Source organism: Gekko japonicus, unplaced genomic scaffold (genome assembly GCF_001447785.1).
Source record: "Gekko japonicus isolate JY-2015 unplaced genomic scaffold, Gekko_japonicus_V1.1 scaffold2647, whole genome shotgun sequence".
Taxonomy (NCBI): Eukaryota; Metazoa; Chordata; class Lepidosauria; order Squamata; family Gekkonidae; genus Gekko; species Gekko japonicus.
In genome coordinates this window covers 216,168-238,752 of record NW_015169865.1, presented here as the reverse complement: position 1 = coordinate 238,752, position 22,585 = coordinate 216,168, and the positions used below count along the sequence as shown (strand labels likewise).

Genomic DNA, 22,585 nt, shown 5'->3' with positions numbered 1-22,585 from the left:
GTTACTGTTCCAGCCTTCCCTCCTGCCCATTTCAATCCCCAGTGTAACTTCACAGTGGCTTTTTAAAAAGAATGGTTTTAATAATGGGGAAGGTGCTAGCTGCTGAAAAAAATCGGAGTGTTTTATTCTTGGTTTTAGCTGTAAATGTCTTTTAACTATTACTGTAAGCCGCCTTGAACTGCGTGGAAAGGCGGGATATACAGGTTTTAATAAATGGTCTTCATGAAGGATGAAAGGAAATTGAGGGACTGCTAGCCAAACCTGTGTCTGATTTGTCGGTGTGCAGGTGCTCTGGAGCCAAGATTGCCTTGCTTTGGAAGTCCTGACTGACCACTGTATCTTCATGGCATAGCTTTAATACCCAGGGACTAGAACTCACCCCCAGCCTTCTTTTAATGGGCAATCAGAGATCCGGGATGTCTTAAAAACAATGAGGGCTGGAATTGTCACTCCTTGAAAGGAAGTCTCAGGCAGTGTTTCCTCTAAGCCAGTGGTGGCAAATCTATGGCACGGGTGCCAGAGGTGGCACTCAGAGCCCTCTCTGTGGGCACGCATGCCATCACCCCAGCCAGGCCCAGACCATCATTAAAGTATTCTCTGCCAAATAATTTTAAGTAAATGAAAGCATTTGGGATTGCTTCCCTTACTTTGTTTGGATCATCTTAAGTTAATGTATGGGTTGTTTTTTCTAAAGTAAAACCTCAGTATTCAGGTTAAATTGCCGTGTTGGCACTTTGCGATAAATAAGTGGGTTTTGGGTCGCAGTTTGGGCACTCGGTCTCTAAAAGGTTTGCCATCACTGCTCTAAGCTGAGCTAGTGTGAGCTAGCTCACAGTTTTTTAGCCTCTGGCTCACACATTTTTGCCTTAGCTCAGGAAGGATGGCTCCAGAATAAACTACTTTATGCAGCAGCCAAATCGCTCACTCTCAACTTTAATGCCAGTAGCTCAGAAAGTAAGAATTTTTGCTCACAAGACTCCACAGCTTGGAGGGAGCATTAGTTTCAGGGTGTCGGTCAGGTAGCTTGGCAGTGTCCGGAATACACCTGGGTCTGCTCCTGGAATACGTGCCGAAGCTCCTGAACCCCAGGAGAGAGCATTCCTCCCCCCCCCAAAAAAAAATGCATCATGGATTTATGGCCCCATTAAGGGAGTCTGGCAGGCCGGTTCTCAGTTTGTCTTTTTCAGTTCTGGTTGGCTCTTCCCCCTCCATTGATGCTTCATATTGTTCCTTCATCGGCTCCACTGATTATGGATATTGATGCTTTTAACTCGATTCCCTTTGATTTTGCTGGACGGTGACTTGAAAGCCTCACTGGGCAGCATATAAAAGGGGAGTGTGGGGGGGGGGCTGAAAGGCCGGCTAGCTGATGCTGCATACTGACGGGTCATTCTGCGTTCCTCTCAACAGTTCACGGAGGAGAAGTTCGGCCAGGCTGAGAAGACTGAATTGGACGCGCACTTTGAAAACCTTCTGACCCGGGCAGACAGCACCAAGAACTGGACAGAGAAGATTTTGCGTCAGACAGAAGTCTTGCTGCAGCCAAACCCTAGTAAGCCTTTATTTGATCTTGGAACCGTTGATTCATTAGTTGCACTGGGGAAGCCCTGGGTTCAAGCAGGACCCCTGGCAATAAGTAGACTGCTGGCTTCGGCAGCCCACAAAGCTCAACTGCTTCTGCTCTGCGATACCCCAGATGTGATTCTGTGCTGGTCTGCTCTAGGGAGCCCTCCAAACAGTGCAACGTCTGCTTGTTTCCCCCCATGCTGGCACTGCACAGTGACCGGAGGAGGCTCCCAGGTGTCTGTTTCCTCCAGCGCAAACCGGAAGGAGTAGAAAAACACTTCAGATGCAGTCCTTGCTGCCATTTTTCTCCCCCCGTAGCAGCTGGGACTCTCCTGCTGATCTTCTTAGTTCATGTGGACTACCAGCAATTCAGATCAGGACTGAGGCCCACTCTTGTGTTTGTTTGAGGGAGACCGGCCTTGCATTTTTTAACATGCAGTCTATGCAAGGTCTTCCATGTCACAGTGTTTATAGGACCAAACTTTGGGACTGGAGCTCCCAGTGTGTACTCTTGACCTTGAAAAGTAGTTTGGGTGAGGGAATGAGGTTTTAACCTTTCTCCCCAGACTTTTCCCTGATAGAAAGCCCCTGTTCCCTGGGAGGGAATAAAGACAGGTGTCCATATGTGGACCTCTTTTTTTTGGCCAGCGTTGGAAAACCAGACAGAAGCTTTGCTATTTGGGGGGCTCCTTGCACCCTACTTAGTAACAGCTTAGGGAAATGGAAGCTCCTACCAGGAAAGTAGGGGTGGGACAAAGTCTTCCTCCCCAGTGCTTCAGCCCAGTCCAAGTCCCTCTTCTCTACCTATGACTGCTTTCTGCAGCTCGAAAATGCGTCTGGAGAGCAAGCGTGGTCTCTATGTAAACTTTGACTGCAGAGTGCAAGGTGAACATGCCAAGCGATCGGCACTCAGTGCCAGCAGTTTGCCCTTCATTGCATCTTGGCTGGCTATTTGTTAACTTCGCAAACAGATCCATTGTTGGTCAGTTCAACAGAGGTAGAACCAGCTCAGCCACGGAAGCAAACGAGTCAGTCCCTTGGTGTCACCAGATTTCCAGGCCTTGCTGCCTTGGTTATGTAGATGTATGCGGGGAAGGGAAGAGAGCTGGTGCCGCCGCCAGCTCTTTAATTCTTTCGCTCTTGAGTTACTATGGAGGGTCCTGAAACTTAGGGTTCTTCTTCATTCTCATCACTTGTGTGTCCCTATTGCTTCGGGGGTTTTCTTTTCCAAGCATGTTTTGCTCCGTTCAGAGATCAGTTTGATATTACATTGCTGTATGTCTGGCATAAATACCTGCAGTTTAAGTCTGCAGGGGGATACACTGGACATACAGTGTTGTAATATCAAATTGACCAATAGAGGAGCAAAACATGTATGGAGAAGAACCCACCTCCCTCCAGAAGCAATAGGGACACGCAGGTGACAAAAATGAGAATGTGGAAGAGGCTTTAGTGATGGTGTCCAGGAATCCTTTAAAGTAGGTAGGTGAGGAAACGTTCGTCCAGATTAGTGTGAATCACATCAGCGATTAAATTACTGGAATTAAGGAAGCAATTTAGGAAACTGTACTCCACTTGACTCTTTGTCATTAAATGTGAGGGTGAGGATCAAGTTTCAGTGAGCCCGAGGCAGCCAAACCGTTTGTGGCTGGCCTTGAAATGGCAGAGCATCTGCTTAAACTTCATTTCTGGCTGCTTCTGGATCCTGATTTTTTCCCCCAGCTGGAGAGCAAGCATACTGTTGAGGGATTCCGGGGGTCAGCCCCCCCATTCCCCTGCGTTCTTTTATTGGTTGGGTAGAGCCTAACAACAGACTGAATCTAGTATAGAGAGAGACAGTGATTCTTAAACAAAGCTCAGTTTATTCCATTATACACTCTTAAGACAGAAAACACTTAGTTGCATTTCAGTTTCAGTATTCAACATAGCATTGCAGTACTCAACATAGAATATTTCAACCCGGTACTTAAAATAGTGCACGTATAAAATTCAGAACGTTCTAGACTAACCACCAAGGTCTCACATGGAACCAGAGGTTACTAACCTATAGCTGCTGACGTACGTATCACGTAGGACTACTATGAATGTGACACAGGCCAAACTGGAACAGACTGGAGCGGACCTGATGTACCGTCTCAAATCCCTCCCCCTTCTCTATATCTCTGGGATCAGGAAGCTCACAGAAAGTGAACGAGAGTCAAGGAAGCTAGTTTCAAATACCCCATCCATTTTGATTCTGATACTGACGCCACCAACTCCTGGAATGTATAAACATCCTCTAAGGCAAAAGTCATGTACAGGGTTATCGGTACCACAAGGCCACAGCACCAGTGGAAGCCTCCTGGGAAACAAAATCAAGGATTCAGCTATACTTTACTATAGAAATTACAGTAACATAGGTTTAACAGAGGACTGAGGCTCAATCCAGGCCCTAATTCCACGACACATACCCCTGCATTTTTAGAACTTCCCACCTGAAGTTGTAGCCATGGTTACCAAGCTCTAGTTGGGGCCCGGAGCACTCCTGAAATTAAAACTGATCCCCTGTCTACCGAGGTCAGTTTCCCCTGGAGGAAATGGCAGCTTCAGATGGGTAGACTCTTGTGATACATATAGGCTTGCCAGGCCTCAAAAGATTTCCAGATTTAACGTTGACAGGCTCACTTCAGCCTTCAGCTTGATTCAGCGTGCTGATCTGTTAAGTCGCTCGCTTAACAAAGTAGTCGGAGAGTGATTCAGCAAAGGTTCAACTTTATTCAACAACTCGAACACAACTCCAACACGGATCAACATCTGATAGCCAGCTTTTACATTAAAGCTGTTCCCTTTTTAACCTCTCCCGGCTAATGTAGCCACGCCTACTATACAATTATCAACCAATAAGGTTGTATACATAAGGACCAATCACAGACATTCCCGCTCAGGGAGCTTGCTGACCAGTGATTGGTTGGTTCTTCCTGGGCTAGAAGTGTGATTGGATGGATTTGGATCCTAGCCCAGGACGAAGCTTTACACGCAAGTCAATTATGTAGTTCACATATCGTTATGCAATCTATGCCTGCATTTTTGTGAAAACTGGTCTTGTGACTCAGAATTGTTTATGCCAGTGGAGTCACAACATCCTACTGTGTTGCTCTGAGAAGCCGCAGGGAAAGTTCTGTGAACTTTCAGTTTGAAAGTGCAGGTGGAATCAGCTAGAGAGACAGCGCCTGAAATAGTGCCCACAAGTCTGCTGTGTTTTCGGTCCATGCTTGTTCCGTAAAACCTGTTACCTATTTTTTTGTATATATGCTTTTATAATTTAAAAAAAACTGCAAAAAGGATGCAATGCTTTGGATCCTTTTAAAAATTCTGTAGGAGGATAATCCTATGAATGGATTCTCCCCCTCTTCTGGTGGGCTAAAGGCTGGCAGCTGAGGTAAGTGGATAGTTTGGTGGCTTCCTTGATCTGGTCTGCCTAGCCTTCCCCAAAAGGGACATCCATAACACCTTGTAAGGCGTAAGATCCCCCCTCTGAGCACTAGAACATGTGAGAAGCCATATTGGTTGGATCAGGCCAGTGGCCCATCTAGTCCAGCACTCTGTGTCACACAGTGGCCAAAACCCAGGGGCCATCAGGCGGTCCAGCAGTGGGGCCAGAACTCCAGAAGCCCTCCCACTGTGGGCCCCCCAAGCACCAAGAAGACAGAGCCTCACAGCCTCATACCTAAGAACATAAGAGAAGCCAGGTTGTCGATTTCTTGCTCTGAGTGTTGAAGCGGTTTGTCATCTAATTATGAAATGTTGCCACCCCTGATCTGAAGCCACTGCCTTGTGGGAATGCATATGTAAATCCAGGGGTCATTTCGTAGGAAAAGAGCTAGGGGAACTCATAAGCATAACTCATTAGCATATGCCACACCCCCTGACATCACCGGAAGTGTGTCATAAGACCACACACCCCGCCCCTCCTGGCTGAATGAGGGCCAGAAGCAGGGCGGCCGGAAGCGGGGGGCGGGGCTTCGTCATGTGCCCCGCCCCCCGTACCTCACCTGGGGGAACTGTGATCCCCCCCGAAATGACCTCTGTGTAAATCTGACACTCTCAGGCTTGGCCTCAATAGAGACTGGAAGTGGGTAGCTCGCCAAGGGAAAAATCGGCACTGTTGTGGCACATTGAACGCTAACTAAGTGCTTTATGGTGTGAGCTTTCATGGGTCAAAACTCACAAAGTATGTTTTGGCTCGTGCAAACTGATGCTACAGTGTGCTTATTAGTTGTGCCACAAGACTCTGATGATCTGGCTGTGGCACTGGAATTGCATTGCCAAAAATAGCTGCCTTCTCACAGGTTTCTCTGCTACCAGCCTTGCTTTGTCAATTCATATCCATTGGGAGTGATCCATTCAAATTGGATCGTTTTTAATCTTTCCGCCGGCTGTTCTTTTCACTTGTGCTCTGCAATGCAATGTAATACACCTACATCTTGGAACAGTGAGGTTCCAGGCTTCACTTTATAATCTCCCCCCCCCCCCCCCGAGTGTAGGTGCAGTTGCTAGCTGAGAGTAACACTTCCTGCACTGGACGAAGTATATGCTTGTTCTGGAAAGCACACGACAGTAATTGCACGTGTTAGTCTTAAGGTCTCTCTGGTCTTCCAGGTGCCAGAGTTGAAGAATTCCTGTATGAAAAGCTAGACCGGAAAGTGCCCTCTCGGGTGACCAACGGGGAGCTCCTGGCGCAGTACATGACGGAGGCAGCCAACGACTTTGGCCCAGGGACTCCCTACGGTAAGTTGCAGGCGGGCTGACTCTTGCTCCACCTCGCACGGTGCTTTGGAGAAAGCAAGGAAGGGTAACCTCTCCTCAGTGGTATCGGGCGAGGGGAGATAACTCTCTTTTCTCCCCCAGGGTTGCTTGGCATATTCACAGGACATCTGGGGGGGGGGGGGAGTGCAGGAAGAGCAGACAGAACTGGAATACTTTTTCTAAGGAAGTATCTGGAAGATGTAGAGCAAAACGCATTGCTGTTGAAGGCACTGGGCTTTTTTTCTCTTGCTCCTGCTGGTCTTTCTGGCCCACCTCCTCTTGGGCCGTTGAGATGAAACGCAGCTGCTGTTCCTGAAAGGCAGCAAATACCTGGCTGGGTTGCAATAATGTAAGAGGGCTGTGAAGGTGCTTGAAGCCGGTAGGGCTGGCCTGAATCACTCAGACACAGAACACGTTGCTGAATAAAGCAGCAAGTCGCAAGAGGTGGCGATCACAAACCACATCCGAACTTGTGGCTTTAACTTGGAGGCTTGTTTACTGGTGGCCTTCTATTCAGTAATGATTTGTTCTTTTATAAATTTCTGCTAGATGTGGGTCTTTGTGGCACTCCATCTTTTTGGTCATTGTAAGTTGCCCTGGAGACCTGTTGGTCAAAAAGCAATTGGTGTAGATTTTTTTTTTTTAAATGAGGTAAAGTTCTAGATCAAATCAAGCCTGAACGCTCCCTAGAAGCTAAAATGACTAAACTGAGGTGATCGTATTTTGATCCTGTTGTGAGAAGGGAAGACTCACTGGAAAAGACAGTCATGCTGGGGAAGGTTGAAGGCCGCAGGAAAAGAGAGGGACCCGTCATGAGACTCTGTCAATCTGTCGCGGAAGCCCTCAGAGTGCAAGATCTGAGTCTCATTAACCTGAGTGAGTCTGTAAACGGTAGGGTGTTTGTTGTTGTTGTTCAGTCGCACAGTCGAGTCCGACTCTTCGCGACCCCATGGACCAGATCACGCCAGGCCTTCCTGTCTTCCGCCGTCCTCTGAAGTTTGCTCAATTTCATGTTCGTTGCATCTATGACACTGTCTAACCATCTCATCCTTTGCCGTCCCCGTCTTCTTTGACCTTCAATCTTTCCCAGCATCAGGGTCTTCTCCAGGGAGTGCTCCCTTCTCATTGGGTGGCCAAAGTATTTGAGCTTCTGCTTCAGTATCTGGCCTTCCAGGGAACTGTCAGGGTTGATTTCTTTGAGGATTGACTGATTTGATCTTCTTGCAGTCAAGGGGACTCTCAAGCGTCTTCTCCAGCCCCATAGTTCAAAAGAATCTGTTCTTCGGCGCTCGGCCTTCCTTATAGTCCAACTCTCGCAGCCATACTTGACTACTGGGAATACCATTGCTTTGACCATAGGTTCGCCATCGCTTTCCTCCCAAGGAGCAGGCGTCTTTTAATTTCATGGCTGCTGTCACAGTCTGCGGTGTTCTGGGATCCCAGGAACGTGAAGTCTGTCACTACTTCCATGACTTCCCCTTCTATTTGCCAAGGAGTGATAGGGTCGGATGCCATGATCTTAGTTTTTTTGATGTTGAGCTTCAAGCCCACTTTTGCGCTCTCCTCTTTTACCCTGAGCAAGAGGCTCTTGAGGTCCTCTTCACTTTCTGCCATTAGAGTGGTGTCGTCTGCATATCTGAGGTTGTTCATCTTTTCCCCAGCAATCTTAATTCCCGCTTGTGTTTTGGAGAACATCAATTCATGGGTTTGCCGTAAGTTGGAACCGACTTGATGGCAGTTCACACGCACAGATTTTTCTTTAAATGAGGTAAATTGTGTGGTGAAGAACCATTGTGGACGTGTTGGTTAGCGTCAGACCCAGGAGGCCCAGGTTTGAATCCCCGTTCTGCTGTGGAACTTCACTGGGTGACCTTGAGGAGAGAAAGTGAAAGTAACTCCTTGAAAACTGGGGCTGTTCGCTGACTCATTAGTCAGCTTGTTGGCCTTAGAAGAAGCCACTTCTGGCACGAGTAGAGCTGATCTCATGCAGTTGAGGTCAGAAGGAGCCAAGACAGAGCGAGCAGCCTTTGTGTGTCAAAGGTTCCCGGTTCAGGCCCTTCCCCCGCCCTGGGCATTTCCAGTTCTCAGATGTTCCGTAGCAAGTGTCAAGAAGATCTTTCTCTGCCTAAAACCCTCAGCAGCCTCTGCTGGTCAAAAGTACATGATGCTGAGCTGAATGAACTGCTATCTGTTTGAGGACACTCTAGCTCTGACTAAGATAGTCACATAGGTGCTTTCTGGACCAGAATTGGAAGATGCTCCCATTCAGCAGCTGTGCATTTGGCACCAGACACATGACTCTCATCTTGAGAGGCCTCGCAGACATCCTTGTCTTGTGTCTATTGATCGTGCTACTTAACTTTCCTTTTTTGGTCTCGTATTAACTTATTGGTTATGTTATTGTAATATGTAACATTGTAACACGTACCTCAAACTGTTTGACCTCTGAAGAAGGCCTCCAATAGGGCGGGAACGCAGTCAGGTCACTTGTGTTGGCCTTTGTGTTCAGTCCACTTGAACTTTGTAACAAGTCTTTCATTGGGCCCTTATTTATTTTTAACTGCCTTTCTAATAAATACATGTATTTTTGTATATTATAAGTTTACACTAGGTTTTTAATATTGGCCCTTTATCAGACTTCTTTCTTACCCTTGTGGTTCTTGATTGAGGCTGAGCTGAATGAGCCACTGGTCTCGCCTGATATAAACTTTGGCGCTCCTTTTCTTTCATCGTCGTAATTTACGCAACTAGATTAGAGTCCGGGAGCCCTTGGAGACCAACAAGATTTCCGGGGGAGAAGCTTTTGAGAGCCAAAACTCCCTTCCTCAGACACGAGTAGAAATTGGGAGCTTTGATTCTGGGAAGCTTCTGCCCTGAAAATCATCCTGGTCTTGAATCTAGCTGTTCTGCAGGCCGCACGGAGTCCCCTCTGAAACTCGTATATGCCAGTTGCTTTAACTGTCACCTAATTTAGCTGGCATCATGGCATCCGGCCCCATTACTCCTTGGCAAATAGAAGGGGAAGTCGTGGAAGTAGTGACAGACTTCACGTTCCTGGGATCCCAGATCACCGCAGACTGTGACAGCAGCCATGAAATCAAAAGACGCCTGCTCCTTGGGAGGAAAGCGATGGCGAACCTAAACAGCATGATAAAAAGTAGAGACATCACCCTGCCAACAAAAGTCCGCATGGTCAAAGCAATGGTATTCCCAGTAGTCATGTATGGCTGCGAGAGTTGGACTATAAGGAAGGCCGAGCGCCGAAGAATAGATTCTTTTGAACTATGGTGCTGGAGAAGACTCTTCAGAGTCCCTTGGACTGCAAGAAGAACAAATCAGTCAATCCTCAAAGAAATCAACCCTGACAGTTCCCTGGAAGGCCAGATAATGAAACTGAAGCTCAAATACTTTGGCCACCCAATGAGAAGGGAGCACTCCCTGGAGAAGACCCTGATGCTGGGAAAGATTGAAGGTCAAAGAAGACGGGGACGGCAAAGGATGAGATGGTTAGACAGTGTCATCGATGCAATGAACATGAAATTGAGCAAACTTCAGAGGACGGCGGAAGACCAGAAGGCCTGGCGGGAGCTGGTCCATGGGGTCACGAAGAGTTGGACTCAACTGTGCGACTGAACAACAACAACAAATTTAGGTGGCTGTGATGCAGAAATTTAGCAGACGCCACAGTGCTGGGTTTGGGTAGCCCACTTCTTTGCACACCCCTTCACTTGTGCAGCTACGTTCTGGGCCTGTAGCCAGAAAATTGGGGGGGGAACAAGTGGGCAGTTGAGTCCAGTGGAGCTGACTCCACCATCACAGGGTGGTCGTTGTTGTGAGGGAAATAATAGAGGAGGAGAGGATGATGTTGCAGGTTGCTTTGGCTCCCCGTGCAGAGGAGAAATAGCTGGATAAAGTAACCGCATACGTTTCCCTAGAAGTACGGTTGCCCACTCTGGGTGGGCAGTTTCTGGAGGTGCCACCTGGAGAGGGTGGGGTTTGAGGATGGACCCCAGCCGAGTATAATGCTACAGACTCCACCCTCCAAAGCAGCCCCTTCCTCCGGGGGAATGGATCGCCTGTCTGAAGATCGGCTGTCACCCCTGGAGATCTCCAGACCAACGCTCCCTCTAAGCTGTGGAGTATGGTGAGCAAAAATTCTCCTTTGTGAGCGACTGGCCTTAAAGTTGTGAGCCAGCGATTTGGCTACTGCATAAATCAGTTTGCTCTGGAGCCCTCCTTCCTGAGCAAAGACGGAAATCTGTGAGCTCGCTCACACGAACTCAGCTTAGAGGGAACGTTGCTCCAGACCCCTGCCTGGAAGTCAGTGTCCCGACCTGGAAAAGGTCTGCCAGATCTGGTTGCCAGGTCTCCCCCCAGCTCCTGCTTATTTCTACCAAAGGACTGCAATTGGCCACAAGAGCCCTCTGGGGGAGTGGGCCTTCCTTTGTGCCTCCTTTTGCTTGCCCGCCCAGGCCCTCCCGGCTCCGCCTCGCACCTCCCAAAGCAGCCTGGCTCTGACATGTGGCGGCATTTAGCAAAGCCCAGCCCGCCTCCAGTGGTGACTCCTCTCTGGCTTCCAGAGGCAGGGCCAAGCCCAGAGGCGTGATGCGAGTCCAGGATGGTGCTCACATGTGACAGTTGCCCGCCCAGTCCTCTTCTTTTCCAGGGTGCCCGTGCTCCTGGAGGCTGTGGCTGAGCATGGGCAGAGACGCGCTTCCCCTCCCTGGGCAAGCCAGGTGGGCGCTTTGCAGAGGGGGGAGGCAGGGCTGTTTGGTGAGAGTGCAGGGCACATTTGGGAGGGGGCGTCGCCCTCGTACCCCCGCCCCCGGTGGCCACAGGCCTGCTTACCTTCTCAAGACTAGCAACCCAGCATTCACTGTATATGATTCTCCAGCGGTTCCCCCCGTATGTCTAAGCTAGACTGCTTAGGTCGGAATGGCAGATTCAGCCGATCTGGATGTGTCCCTGTGCTGGGGCTCCAGACACACTGTGGTTGCGCTATGGGGAAGAGGGGCCAGGGGAGGAGAGGCTGACGGAGGACGGAATAAGAGCACAGTGTCCTCCAGTGCTCTCGCCATTTCTCTGACTCCAGTCTCCCCACCGCTTTGCAGTGTTGCGCTGTCCAGGTTCGGCTGGAAGTAGCTCCGTCACTTTCAGTCCAACGACAGTCGGAGGTAAAGCTTAACTCTGTGGGGGAGGGGCTGTGGCTCATTGGGGGAGGCTCTGCTTGGCAGGCAGAAGGCCCCAGGATCGGTCCCCAGCAGCATCTCCAGTTCAAAGGACCAGGCAGTAGGTGATGAGGAAGACCTCCGCCTGAGACGCCAGAGAGACAAGACAGAACCTTGATGGACTGAGGGTCTGATACAGCACAAGGCAGCGTCATGCGTCTTCATGTGCTGTCCAGCGGCTTCTGTGAATAGTGGCCTGGTCTGAATAGCCCATGCTTGCCCCGCTCCTTCTCTTGCACATGATAAAGGAGCAAGGTCGTGCTTTCCTTTTCCACCCACCTAGCCGACTGGTCTCTTTTCCAAGGCCTCTGAATGTCCACTGATGGTTCCGATCGAGCGATCTAATTTATTACAGCAAAAGCCAGTAAAACAGTACAATTCTGATATAAGGAGGATTAAAACAGTAATCACATAGGAATGGTATAAAAACACGAACAAGAGAAAATTAAGAAAATTAGTAAAATAAAGGAATCATACAATTTTTTCAGCTAAAATGAGTTTACGTTTCCTAATAGCTAAGCAACAAAATTTTGCCACACTGAGCTCTGAACGTCTTCTAAGAGGAATTTACGAAGGACTTCTGGCCCCTCCCAGTGTGGTGTACTGGTTAAGTGTGCAGACTCTAATCTGGGAGAGCCGGGTTTGATTCCCCACTCCTCCACTTGCACCTGGCTGGATGACCTTGGGCAAGGCGTAGTTCTGATAAGAGCTGTTCTTGAAAAAGAGCCGGTTCTGTCAGAGCTCTCTCAGCCCCACCTACCTCACGGGGTGCCTGTTGTGGGGAGGGGAAGGAGTTTGTAAGCCGCTCTGAGACACCTTTGGGTAGTGAAGGGCAGGGTATAAATCCAATCTCTTCTTCTTCTTTTACCTCCCAGGGTGTCTGTTGGGGGGAGGGGAAGGGAAAGGAGTTTGTCAGCCGCTCTGAGACACCTTTGGTTAGTGAAGGGCGGGGTATATATCCAATCTCTTCTTCTCTTCTAAAGTCAAGATAAGACTGCAGAGGGCTAAGTCTAGACAGAAGGGGTAGTATAAGATGGTCTCGTTCCTCCTGACAGAATCTGCAGAACAGGAGGATGTGAGTAACTGATTCCACTGTATTAGCCATGCATGGGCATCAATGTTCATGCGTTGGAACGCGAATGAGTTTACCTTGCAGTACAACAGAAGGGAGTGCCTCAAAACGGGCTCTGGGAAAGGCCCATCTATAGGGCTCATAGGTAATGTTAACTAAATAGGGGGCAGCAGTAAAATTAGGCTTTTAAAATCGCACATAGATTGGTAGGCTCCAGTCTTAGCAAATCTTTTCTCCTGTATAGATGCCCCTCAACTCAGATCCCTAAAGACTGAGGCTTGGCTATAATTTCCCCTTTATTTTAAAAAGGTAGCCCCTATGACCCATTGAACTACAGACCAATTAGTCTTCTGAATGTGATTTGTAAGTTATATACTAAACACCTCTGTCAGAAGCAATGTGAATGGCTAGATCATAGCAGCTTACTTGAAATTGAATAAGCTGGTTTCACACCTGGGCGTGCTACTATTGATCATTGCTTGGTCCTAGATTATTTTATTTTTAAACATGTGAAACATCGGAAGAATTCCTTGTACCTTTGTGGACCTCAAGGTGGCCTTTGACTCTGTTTCTAGGGGAAGGCTTTGGGCCAAATTGACTGACATGGGTATCTATAGAAGGCTATTGCTTCTATTAATTAAACTGCACGAAAATAACAACATCCAAATGAGACTCACACAAGATGGGAAACTTTCGAAAAGAATTCCAGTGCAAAAAGGAGTCAGACAAGGTCGCCTTTTGGCTCCCTTCTTATTTAACATCTATGTTAACTCTTTAATCACATGCCTTCATTCAATTGATACTCATGCTCCCTCATTCTCAGGTAGCAGAAAGGTTCCAATCTCAATGTATGCTGACAATGCTGTTCTTTTATCCAGACAAGGATTGGCCTGAAGTGAGCCCTGATACTATTTAAAGAGCAATGTGACACCGAATTACTATCTATTAATTTCGCTAAAACGAAAATTGTCCACTGATGGTTTATAGTTTTTATTAATGCGTATGTGTGTACAATCTAAAAAGGTAAAGGTTTCCCTTGCTCAAAAGCCAGTCGAATCCGACTCTAGGGGGTGATACTCATCTCCGTTTCCAAGCCGAAGAGCCAGCGCTGTCCAAAGACACTTCTGTGGTCATGTGACTGGCATGACTAAACACTGAAGCGCACAGAACGTTGTTACCTTCCCATCGAAGCGGTACTTGCAGTTTTTTGTTTTTGAACTGCTAGGTAGGCAGGAGCTGGGGCCAGAGACGGGAGCCTCACTCCGTCATGTGGCACTCGGGTCTCAAACTGCCGAGCTACAGACCTTCCGGTCAGCAGCTCAGCGTCTTAACCTCTGAGCCACCGCGGCCCCTGTGTAAAATCTAATGCATCCTAACACACTGTTGTATCGGTTCCTAGCCCTGCCCCCCCCCCCGGGCATATGAGTTGTGCTGTTCAGACCTGCACGTATCAGTTTCTACACTCTGTCCAAACATTGCACCCACATACGGACATCTGGTGGCTTCATATGTGTGGGTGTGCCAAGTGGGCAGGGAGAATCGAGACAGTTCTCCAAACTGAACTTGTGAGCTCCTTTTTTAAAGTCAGGACCGGCCTCTTCGGTTTGTGAAACGCCATGGAACAGCGGAGCTTGAACATAAAAATAACTCCTCACCAGTCTCGTAGTAACACGTTTCTTGACGCTGCTGGGCCTAATCAGGCTGGCTCTCCAAGCTCCCCGCTTCCATGGGTGGCTTCATTATAATGCAACGCAGTCCTCCGCAGCTGAAGCGCGACGGTGCCCTTTTAGAAACTTGAGACAATCATGCTGTTCTGTAATGAATTCTGCAGTAGGCTTGCAATGTTGCGGAGTCCATTAAGGTAATGTATAGGAAACATAACCCCACAACCTAGAGGGCCTCTCTAAAACGGAGAGATGTTGGTTGCATAGCCACCTGCGGAGCTTTGTAGAAGAACTCCTACACGGAAGGCTGTGTTGTGTTGAAACTCCACCGCTGAAGCCGGATTCAGCTTCCAAATAGGATTGCTGTTTCCCAAATAATGTGGCGGTTTTAATCCTTGTGGTTATGCAAGTATCATGGAGGTATTCTTGGCATGTCTCCCAAAGGGTCACTTGAAGAAGATGCCCAGTAGTTTGGGGCGGACGAGGCATCTACATGTTTTCCTCCCTGTTCTACTAGCAGAAGGAGAATGAGTTATGCAAAATGAAATTATGCACCTATGCTTTAAATAGGCAGCAGAATTTAGGTAGGTTTTTGGCGTCTATTCCGTCTGCAGCTACAACGGGTGAAAGTATATGGATCCGTAACCCTCTCCCTGTCTGCCGAGTTCTGGGTATCACGCCCACCTTCTCAAAATCAATCGCAGACCCTGCCGCAAACCGTGGCCTCCATAATAGTTGCTCGTAAGCTCACCGGCACTGTGCCCATCGGACACCAGTCTGCTTGTTCTCTCTGCTCCAATGCGCTTCAATTTGATTATGCTGGTTCTTGCAAATCCATTGCAGCCCCTGGCTCAGCTAATGATCTCTCTTGTCTGTCCTGTAATTGTTTGGTGATCAGAGGTTGCCCTGGGCACTGTTTTTGGCCTGGTAAAAACAGCTGCAGCGGCAATCTGTGCAAGCAGGAGGATCACTGTGAACTTTAAGGATTCTAGGTAGGCCCAGTACGTATGGAGCAGACTCATAAGTCACTGGAAGTGAGAGTTAAGATTAAATGCAAACAGGTTATAGTGCTTTCAGGGATGATTGTCCAAAGAAGAGTAGAGTTTTGCTTGGTTTAGATACAGACAGACCTAGGGTGGGTTGGTTGGCCCTGCCAAGATCTACAGTTTGCTCTCTTGGCCTTCTCTACAAACGAGATGGGTAGGGGGATGAGCAGTGCTAGAGTTTAGTAAAGCAAGTTTGTATTTTGAATGGCAAACAAGCACCTCTTGAAATTATATACAGAAACCGTAAAACAGCCAGGTAAACCCATAATAAGAGACTTCCAGACTCAGGATTATCCATTCACAAACTGGCATCAGTCAGAAAAAGAAACAGACAGGGAAAGATAGCTTTATAATCTATCTGCATTTGTTCAACATATAGTTTGAATATCATATAGAATCATAGAATGTTAGAGTGGGAAGGGACCTTGCAGGCCATCTCGTCAAAATGCATCAAGATGGTTAACATCTTTCCCCTCCACAGCAGAAAGCATAATCGCAGGATACAGATCCTTTATCTTTCCAAACCACTGCTGTATCCAAGGGATATGGTACCTTGCTTCCCTTGCCTAGCGCGGAGCAATCTGGCAGCCGTAATCAAATTCAGCAGTGCTCGGGGAAAGTTGGAAGGGCGGCCGGGAAAGAGGAAGAGTCAGTGTGAGATGGATGGGCTCCGTCAGGGCCCTCCGTTTGCAAGGCCTGCGCAAGGCTGTTCACGATAGGATGTTTTGGAGGTCATTAATTCATATAGCCATAAATCAAAAGTGACTTAGTGGCACTTAACACACACACACAATCAGATTCAAAATGATAACTCTAAATTTTCCAGGAGTCACTGAAGCACAGTGTAACAACATCAGGGCCGGCTCACTCACTAGGCGAACTAGGCGATCGCCTAGAGCGGGACGGCCCTTAGGGGCACCAAACTGCACCCGGCCCCGTACTCTGGGAGTTTCTTGATTATTTGTGTTTTTCATTCTTCCTAAAATGCATTTATTTTTTAAAATTGGTGGGCACACAGGGGGGGCATAAGGGATCCTCGCCTAGGGTGCAAAATAAGCTGGAGCCGGCCCTGCTTCCAACTGGCATGGAAGAACATAAGAACATAAGAGATGCCAATGTTGGATTTGTTGAGGGGGGGGGGGGGGGGGGGCGGGGGGGGGGGGGCAGAAGGGATCCTCGCCTAGGGTGCAAAATAAGCTGGAGCCGGCCCTGCTTCCAACTGGCATGGAAGAGAACTGATGGACAGCGCCAAGCTGGCAACCTGCCTCGCTCTGTCTGTCCTTGGGTCGAGGGGTGGAGCAGGGTGTCCGGTCAGCTACCTGAGGCTGTGATGTGTCTTTTGGTACCTTGCAGGAAAGACCCTCCTCAAAGTTGGGGAAACTGAGAGGCGCCTGGGAGGAGCTGAGCGGGATTTCATCCATTCCGCATCCATCAACTTCCTGAGTCCTTTGCGCAACTTCCTGGAGGGAGACTGGAGAACCATTTCTGTAAGTGAGGGGGGGGAAGGAGGGGGTACTGAAGTGGGAGCTGCTGGGCACTGGAGTGTGGCTGGGGCAGAAGTTGCCCTCCCTTCCTGAGCTAAGACAAAAATTGTGAGCCAGAGGCTAATAAACTGTGAGCTAGCTCACGCTAACTCAGCTTAGAGGGAGCACTGCTTGACACCCGCTAGAAAGTCTGCCAAGAACGGTGCGATTCGGTTGGCTTTACGCCGATCCAGTAGGGCGCTCCTGATTCTCTATGGGAGCATTCAGGATTGATCAGCTGGTAATGCAGAGCCCAGAGAATGAGCTGCGATCTGAGAGGTCCCTGGATCTAATCTGATTTCTGCCCCAAATGTAGAAGGTGGCCTTGGGTGAGCTTCCATCCCCGCCTCCGTTCCCCTGTGCAATACTGGAATAATAACCCTGGCCTACTATACAGGGTGGGTTTAAGTACTGCAACAAAATAACAGTACTTAGAACACCAATAGATCCAGGTGGGGCAGCCATGTTGGCCTGAAGCAGTAGAACAAAGTTTGAGTCCAGGGGCACCTTTAAGACACAGTTTCATTCAAAGTGTAAGCTTTTGTGTGCAGGCACCCGTGGTATCTGAGGAAGTGTGCCCTGCACACAAAAGCTCGTACCTTGAATAAAACTTTGTTGGTCTTAAAGGTGCCTCACTGGACTCAAACTTCGTTCTTAGAATATCAATAGTGCTATATCAACATGAAGCGTTAATGAAGGTTATTGAACACTGATAAGTTAAGGCACTCTAAGTGTGCCCTCTTGTAACACTGGTGGACTGTGAAGCTTGTAGTTAAAGATGATGTGTCCTGACCTGGATGGCCTGGGCAAGCCGGATCTCATCAGATTTTGGAAGCGAAGCAGGGCTGACTCTGGCAAGTGCTTGGATGGGAGGCTTCCTTGGAATACCAGCAGTCGGGAGGCGGGGGCAGGCTTTATCCAGCCACCTCTCTGAATATCCTTCAGGCCAGCAGTAGGGGTCCATAAACCAGAGGTTGCCATGATTTCCAGGTGCACAGATGCACATAGGAAAAAATACAAAGAACTGCCAAAAAATAAAATGCCTCTGCTTGCTATGACTTATCTCCAGGGCCAGCTCGAAGTGTTTCTGCGCCCTAGGCGAGGTTGCCTTATGGCACAGATGCCAACCTCCCGGTGGGGCCCGGAAACCTGGAGACCTCTGGAGCCAGCCACCCTTTTGCTGCTGCCAGCACCGCCTCCTCTCCCCTGCCGCCGCCGCCACCAAAGGGGGGGAGGAGGGGGGGAGGCACAGCTTGGCGCCCCATCCAGGGCCCGGCGCTCTAGGCGAATGCCTGGTTCTCCTAGTGGGTGAGCCAGCCCTGCTTATCTCCACCCCTGACCTACACACATAAGTGTGGTTGCATTAAGATTTCAAAATAAACTTTGGCTTATCAACCAGGCTTGATCAAACCCTCGTTAATAACCATGCCTGAATGCAGGTGGTTCAACCAACTGGGATTTGTTACTTGGCACCAAACCAGGATTTCAAACCAATTTGTATTAAGCGGGTATGTTACTTGGGAGTTAACGAACTGCAGCCTTTGAGTAGCCATGTGCCACCTTCCCACTGAGAGATGGAGAGGACGCAAGAAGCAAACAAACCAGGCCTTGTTACTTGCGTCTGTCAAATTAACCGAAGTTTACTGCACAACCTGCAGTGTAAACAAGCCAGGGTTTCCTGATGCAGCATGTGTTGTCTTAAGAGATGGGTTGCAGAGGGCCAGACTTGCAATTCCCATCATCCAAAGAAGCCACAAGACTGCTTTATGCTCTGCTCACCAACATAAACACACATACTATATAGCTATGGTAGAACCTTTTGATTTACAAGTATACCTCTGAACATGTAGAACTCACCACCGTTGAACCTTTGGCTTTCCTTGTTATCTGGTAGAACTTAATCTTTGGCCTGTAGTAGGGACGCAACCAGGGGTCATTTCCTGCAGGAGCGCACAGGAGCGGAGCTCCGGCAGTAAAGAGACCAGGGGGCGGGCACATGCAACAAGCCCCACCCCCTGCTCCCAGCAGCCCTCCGTCAGAGCAAGAAACAGCCAGGTAAGCTGCAGAGCTCCCCCTGGCCCCCGGTCCAAAACAGTCCAGTGGCACCTTTAAGACCAAGTTTTATTCAGGTACAAGCTCTACCTCCTCTGCGAGGACAGATCTGCACGTCCTCTCCCCCAGTAGCTAGCAATCCAAAACAGTCCAGTGGCACCTTTAAGACCAAGTTTTATTCAGATACAAGCTCTCCCTCCTCTGCGAGGACAGATCTGCACGTCCCATCCCCCCCAATAGCTGGCAATCCAAAACAGTCCAGTGGAGCCTGAGCGGTGGGTGTTGCCTTCTGACACCCTTCCGGTGACGTCAGGGGGCATGGCCTATCCAAATAAGTTATGCTAATGAGTGATGCTAATGAGCTCCTGCACCTCTTTTTCTACGAAATGACCCCTGGACACAACTGTCTCAGCTTCTAAAGAAGCGGCCCGCTTTACGGGAACAGGTGCCAAGGTCAGCAGCGTTTAGAAGAGGACACAGCGACTCTGGAGCCACTGTGTATGTTTGTTCTATACCTGGTGCAAATGAAAGCTTGTCATAAAAGGGGTGAGTTGGGCGATACAGCCCTGAATACACAGGAGAAAACAGGGATACTCATATGCAGGGGTCATTTCCTGCTGGAGCGCCCGAGGGGTGGAATTAAATGCCTGGCTTCCTAGTCACGGGCACCTGGAGAAGATTGGGCAGGGAAGCCAGGCATGTCTGCCCGCCTCCCCTTCCCCTCTCCAGCCTCTCGGGCACCTGGAGAAGATTGGGCAGGGAAGCCAGGCATGTCTGCCCGCCTCCCCTTCCCCTCTCCAGCCTCTCCGTTTTTGCGGAGAGACTGGGGGTGGTGGTTTAAACTCATTTGCATATGCCTTAACTCATTTTAAACATGCCTGCCCTTTGTCAGTGGGTGTTGCATATGCAAATGAGCTCCTGTACCTCTTTTTCTAGGAAGTAACCCCTGCTCATATGTTCTTGCAATTACTGTCCTCACACCAAGGGTCACTGCCTAAGCCACCCTTCTTTCTCTGCTATTGTACATGGCCGAAGACCCGTCTGCTGGTTTCTGCGCCCTCTTCTGCGCCAGTTTGGTGTAGTGGTTAAATGCACGGTCTCTAATCTGGGAGAGCCGGGTTTGATTCCCCACTCCTCCGCTTGCACCTGGCTGGATGACCTCGGGCAAGCTTTAGTTCTGATAAGAGCTGTCCTTGAAAAATAGCAGTTTCTGTCAAGAGCTCTCTCAGCCCCACCCACCTCACAGGGTGTCTGTTGTGGGGAGGGGAAGGGAAAGGAGTTTGTAAGCCGCTCTGAGACTCCACTGGGTAGTGAAGGGCGGGGTGCAAATCCAATCTCTTCTCTTCTTCTTCTACCTCACCAGGTGTCTGTTGTGGGGAGGGGAAGGGAAAGGAGTTTGTCAGCCGCTCTGAGACACCTTTGGGTGGTGAAGGGTGGGGTATAAATCCAATCTCTTCTCTTCTTCTCTCTTAATTTACCCCGCAGGAGCTGGTCCTACAAGGGCTTGTGAAGCAAATGTGATGCAGGAAATCCTGTAATCAGATCTTGGGTGCCGGCTGGTGTTGGCTTGTTACACAAACACCCCCAGGGGCTGTTTTAAAGTATCTGGTCTCTTTTGTTGGAGCAGGCAGGCTGATTTTCTCTATCTAAATGTTTCCCTCCAAGCTACTGTTAGACCTACGGGGGGGGGGGGATTAGGTTCCTGTAAAAAGCTAAGCACTCTTCCCCCTAGCGCTGCTGCTCCAATTGAAATCGGGGAGGGGGGGGGGAAAACCCCAGTCATGTCTGCTTTTTTTTTTTAATGGTGTCAGTCCTGGTTCTCCCACATCGCATCTGGTTTTGCCTGAAGTAATTGGACTGTGTCAGCTTCCTCTCCGCCTTTAACGGAAGAATATTTCATAAAGCCTCCTTAATGAATGATTTGGCTTAGAAGATGGGATCTGGTTCTGCTCATTCTAGAATAATTGCGGCTCAGGCACCTCCAGCACGGTTGACTGCGTTGGGGGAAGGGGAAGGCCCGTGCCCTGGCGCTCTTCAGTCTGCTTCCGTGCATTGATGTGAATGTGTGGCCTCGGTGCGCACATAGCGAGATGCATCCAAAGCTGTAACTTCCAGATCAGCGGGAGAAGCACTTTCCTTGGCATACGGGTGCATTCTAGAAGTGATGAAGTCGTCGCTTTCCTCCTTCCCCACCAAGGTGGCCCTTACTGTGGGGCAACAGACCCACTTCCTGTCCAAGGGCCCGCAGCTGGCCCCTGACCCTTTGCCCAGCCGTTCATGCCAGGAATGGGAGAATGGCCCAGAGCCTCCTCTGACTTCCTTCCCGGGACTCCTGAACCAGGGAGCCGAACCTGGGACAAACAGGGTGAACGTGGCCAGCTGGAGCGAGGTCCCCCTCATCCGTTGCCACCGCCAAAAAAGTGGCACTGCTGTGGCGCTTGCCAGAGGCTCTCTCAGGTTGTTCAAGTGCGTCTTTCTTTTCCCTCAGAAAGAGAGACGGATTCTGGAGAACCGCCGCCTGGATCTGGACGCCTGCAAAGCCAGGTTGAAGAAAGCAAAGGCCGCCGAAGCCAAGGCAGCGGTAATTTTGTTTTTGTCGGGGGGGTGGGGAGGTTTGTTCCCGCAATCCCCCTCTTCCTGCCACCCACCTGGCCTTGACTCATGTGCATGTGACCCCCTTCAGTCGATCGTGTGTGGGCTCTTATTTTCTCTCCCTCTCCCCTGTGGGCCTTAGTCTGTTCGTACTGCATGCAGGACATCTGGTGAGGGGGAAGGATTATTGTCGACTTGCCTTCCTCTCCCCCAAACCCTCAGCAGGGGGGAGGAATAGTCCTCGGCAAGGATGGGGAAGTGGGCCACAGAGCTGAGACAGAGCCGGACGCTGCTTCTTTCAGTGCAGTCCAGTTGCTCTTGAGTTATTGGAACAGGTGCTCCTCTTTTTCGGGGAGGGTTAGGGCACTAAATAAGCCCCCGGTGCCCCAGATCGAGCTGGTGGGAGTTGCATCATGACGGCATAACCCCTTGATGGGAGGTTGTTTTGCTGGCGGTGGCCGGGCATCCAAAGAGCACCTCTTCTTTCCTGCATTGAAAGGGTAGCAAATGCTTCCTCGTTACTCCCAGGGGGGTGCTGCTGCGTGAACCAGGGTCGTTATCCCCTTTCCTTCAAAGAGCTTCTCCCCTGCGTTGTATCCTAACCTGTATGTGAATCTAAGACTGCCCCCCCCCTTTTATAGCGTACCTGGGGGGGAAGAACCCTAGTTTTGCCTTGAAGTACCTGTATATGACTACAAACCCCTCCCCTTCTGTGTACACTGCAGTTGAGTCTAGGGCCATGCGATAACAGTTCCAGGATCTGTGTAGCCAGAGATGGGGAAAGGACAACTAAAATGCCAAACGGCTGTTGCTTCAGTTCCTCCAGACAGCTGTCTCGTGGGGGAGGGAACCTTGATGCAGCTAGGGAGAGATGGGGAGGGGGTGTTCCTGTCTGTATCCCTTCAGGGCTGCTGTGTTTGCTTGGCATCGATTGCCACCTAAGTTACCAGATTAGGTTGAAAATAAGAAGGGCCAACCCAACTGCTTAAAGGTGAGGGTCTTCGTGTGTAGTTAACTGCATCCCCTGCAAGGGGAGGGGATATTGCCTACTCTTTCC

At 49.5% G+C, this 22,585-nt stretch overlaps 1 protein-coding gene across 1 annotated transcript in view; it reads left to right on the top strand.

Moving 5' to 3' along the window:
* The first annotated feature begins 1,486 nt into the window (after nt 1-1,486).
* SH3GLB2 (SH3-domain GRB2-like endophilin B2) overlaps nt 1,487-22,585 on the top strand; it is a 48,555-nt gene continuing 27,456 nt past the window's right edge. Inside the window, exons 1-4 of the mRNA XM_015417419.1 lie at nt 1,487-1,552; nt 6,187-6,333; nt 16,715-16,848; nt 21,425-21,517. Coding sequence (XP_015272905.1) covers nt 6,291-6,333; nt 16,715-16,848; nt 21,425-21,517 — 270 coding nt within the window. The 5' untranslated portion in view covers nt 1,487-1,552; nt 6,187-6,290. The remainder of the gene's footprint in view (nt 1,553-6,186; nt 6,334-16,714; nt 16,849-21,424; nt 21,518-22,585) is intronic.